This window comes from Myotis davidii, unplaced genomic scaffold (genome assembly GCF_000327345.1).
Source record: "Myotis davidii unplaced genomic scaffold, ASM32734v1 scaffold464, whole genome shotgun sequence".
In the NCBI taxonomy this organism is placed as follows: Eukaryota; Metazoa; Chordata; class Mammalia; order Chiroptera; family Vespertilionidae; genus Myotis; species Myotis davidii.
The window spans coordinates 859350-863047 of record NW_006295287.1 but is presented as its reverse complement, the minus strand read 5'-3'; the positions used below and the strand labels follow the sequence as shown (position 1 = coordinate 863047).

At 51.8% G+C, this 3698-nt stretch overlaps 1 protein-coding gene across 1 annotated transcript in view; it reads right to left on the bottom strand.

Annotated features, from left to right (window-relative positions):
* NUCB1 (nucleobindin 1) overlaps positions 1 to 3698 on the bottom strand; it is a 25778-nt gene that overhangs the window by 10107 nt on the left and 11973 nt on the right. Inside the window, 3 exon segments of the mRNA XM_015567965.1 lie at positions 796 to 886; positions 1172 to 1292; positions 1294 to 1355. Coding sequence (XP_015423451.1) covers positions 796 to 886; positions 1172 to 1292; positions 1294 to 1355 — 274 coding nt within the window.

Here is a 3698-nt window from a genome sequence, read left to right as displayed (position 1 = left end):
AGAACCTATTTCGTTGCCTTTTCCAGCTTCCAGAGCTGATTACATGCTGTGGCTCCTTCCTTCACCTTCAAAGCCAGCAGGGAGCGTCTGGCTTCAGGGGCCACACTGCAGCCGAGACCTGAACTCAAATCTCCTCGGCCTCCCTCTTTCAAGGGCCCTGGCGATGAGCTCTGGGGCCCACCTGGGTGACTCAGGCTCATCCCATCAGCTCAAGACCCTCAACTTAGTCACGTCTGCAAAATCCCTTCTGCCTGAAATGGTCACATATCCACAGGTTCCATGGAAGAGGGTGGGACATCCTGTGTTGTTTTTTCTAAAGACGGCCCGATCCCCACAGGCCAGGCCAAGGGCCCCAACGGTGCACAAATCTGTGCACTGGGCCTCCTGTTGATTCAAGTTTCGGTTTCACAAGGACCAGTTACACAGCAATGGGAATGTAGTTAACATACTGAACTGGACACTTAAAGATAGCTGAGAAGGGAAATTTTATGTTACGTGTGTTTTACCAGACTCACAAGTCTTAAAAAATTTACCGACTCTAAGGACACAATTCCTTCGTTGTAAGAGCCACATTTCAAGTGCTGCATGGTCACGTGGGGCTGGTGGCTGCTGTACAAAGACCATTTGTATTTCCATTGGTGTGGAAGATTCTACTAGACAATGCTGGTCTAGAAAACCTTCCCCGACCAGGCTACAAAAAATGGTCATTCTAGGCTCTTAATCCCGTGGTCCTCATTTCCAAAGGTCAGAGCCTCAGAACCCAGCCTGGGTCTTGGGACACCCTCCCCACCTTACCATGCAGTATGAAGAAGGTCTTGGGGTTAAACCTGTTGGGGTCCAATCCATCCAGCTCCTCCCACACCTCCTTCAACTGGGCTTGGCTGCCCTGTGGAGGTAAGAGCGAGGGGCTCGTGAGTAAGAGGTCTAGGTCCTATGGGATAAAGCTAGAGAACACTTTATGCTCCCATCTCAGTCATTCCCCTCAAGCAAGAAAACTACAACTCCCAGAAGCCCCTGGGCAGAGGTAGGTACATTAAAAGGGGCTCTTGTCTCAGGGTCTGCTGGGAGTTGTAGTTTTTCAGCTACATTCTTGCTTTGTGGAACTTAGGGAATTAGACATAGTGGGGCGGGGGGAATGACGGGGAAGGTGGGTACGAATGATGGTCCTTACAGGCACATTGACTTTGGGGTGCTCTCGGTGCCGTCGCTGTTGCTCTTCCAGCTTCCTCTCTGCCTCCTTTCGCTGCTCCTCTCCCAGTGACTCCAGGTAACGGCGTCTCTTATGTTCCTTGAATCTCGTAGCGTTTGAACTCTTCATGATGGGCTGCGTCGAACTGGGCAAGGTCACGGGTGGCCTGGGGAAAGGCAGACAGCCAGCCACTCTCGTCTCACCTCTACGTCCAGGGTCAAATCCAGCACCAAATGCCCGGCCTCCGGCTCTGAACCTGGCCCGACCTCCACCCTGTCCTGGGTCGCATGTCCTGACCTCACAGCACTTGGTCTCGGACCCACTCTTGTCCCATAACACAGCCTCTTTGTTCAAGAGAGATGAGGAGGGCTATTTAACTCACCGCTTTCAAGTCCCCCACAATGTCAAGATCTTGGAGGAATAAGTAATAAAATAAAAAGCCCCACACAAGGTGTATTTAATCTGAAAAGCAGCATAGCTTGGGGGTAAGGAAGATAAGGTCTCTAATTATTTTGCTCAGAATTCAAATCCAGGCTCTGCTGTGTGAACAAACCCCACTAACTTTGTGATCTTGGGCAATTAACTCAGCCTCTCTGTGCCTCAATTTCTACCTCGGAGAAAATGGAGATAATAATACTACACAGAGTTGAATAGTGTTTCCCCCTCCCCCCCCAAAAAAATTCATGTCCAGCCTAGCCGGTTTGGCTCAGTGGATGGAGCATCAGCCTGCGGACTGAAGGGCCCCAGGTTCGATTCCAGTTAGAGGCACATGCCGGGGTTGCGGGCTTGATCCCAAGTAGGGAGCATGCAGGTGACAGCCAGTCAATGATTCTCTCTCATCATTGATGTTTCAATCTCTCTCTCCCTCTCCCTCCATTCCTCTCTGAAATCAATAAAAATATATTGGAAAAACAAAACAAAACAAAACTCATGTCCACTCAGAACCTCAGAATGTGACCTTATTTGGAAGTAGGATCTCTGCAGATGTAATCAGTTAAAATGAGGTCCTACTTACTGGATCAGGATGGGCCCTAAATCCCATGATTGGTTCCCTTATAAGAAAGCTACAGAGAAGTCCCAGAGAGACCTGGGGAGAATGCCATGGAGGCAGAGACGGGAGTGATGTGTCCGCAATCCAAGGAGTGCTGGCAGCCTCCAGACGCTGGAAGAGCAAGGAGCAGGTTTCTCCCGACAGCCTCTGGAGAGAGCACAGCCCTGCCAAAACCTTGGCTTTGGCCTAGTGATCCCAGCTTTGGACTCCTGGCCCCCAGAACCGTGAGAGGACACATATCTGCTGTTTTAAGCCACCGAGTCTGTAGCAATGTGTTAGGGCAGCCTCAGGAAGACCCTTCTCGACCTCTGACCTACACTGAATAATACATTCGTGTTAAGCGACTACGTTTGTGGTTGTTATACGGAAGCAACAGGAAGCTAATGCAGCTGTCGTGTGGGGAATAGACGGTATAGCTGGGGTTCCCATCCTGGGACCAAGGTCATTTTTTGGTTGTCCCAACTCAGGGAGGCCTCCTGGGATCTAGTGGACATAGGCCAGGGATGCGGCTAAACATCATCCAATGCACGAACAGCCCCCACAACAAAGAATCTCCAGCCCCAAATGTCAGGAGGGCTGAGCTGGGAAACCCTGCGGGCGAGCATGGGGGGCAGAAGCAAGGTGCCCGGTGAGGAAGCAGCAATGAGAGGCAGCCGACGGGAATTGAGACCAAAGGGAGTGACACTGGGGCTGGAGCAAAGCAGTTTCTCTAATGTTCCGGAAACAAGTGGCAAAAACAGCCAAGGGTTGGGCTGGACGCAAATAGCCGCTGCTATTATCTTCGTGGCCACTAGATGGCGCCCCAGGAGGCCAGGAAAGCAGGGCCCAGGCCAGGCTGCGGGTGGATTCTGTCCCCACAGGAGGGCAGTGAGCAGAGAGAGGCAGGGGCGTCCCTCCCACACTTGGCCTCTGCAACGGGCGGGGCTGCAGATCCCGTTTCTCAGAGGAGGAGTATGTGTTCCGGTGGCCGCTGTGACATTACCATGGACTTGGTGGCTTAAAACAATACACATTTATCATCCTACAGGCTGGAGGCCGGAGGCCTGAAATGAGTCCCACTGGACTGGAGGTGTCGGCAGGGCTGTGCCCGCTCCGGAGACTACAGGAGAACCTATTTCGTTGCCTTTTCCAGCTTCCAGAGCTGATTCCATGCTGTGGCTCCTTCCTTCACCTTCAAAGCCAGCAGGGAGCGTCTGGCTTCAGGGGCCACACTGCAGCCGAGACCTGAACTCAAATCTCCTCGGCCTCCCTCTTTCAAGGGCCCTGGCGATGAGCTCTGGGGCCCACCTGGGTGACTCAGGCTCATCCCATCAGCTCAAGACCCTCAACTTAGTCACGTCTGCAAAATCCCTTCTGCCTGAAATGGTCACATATCCACAGGTTCCATGGAAGAGGGTGGGACATCCTGTGTTGTTTTTTCTAAAGATTAAATAGATATATATTACATAATATATATTT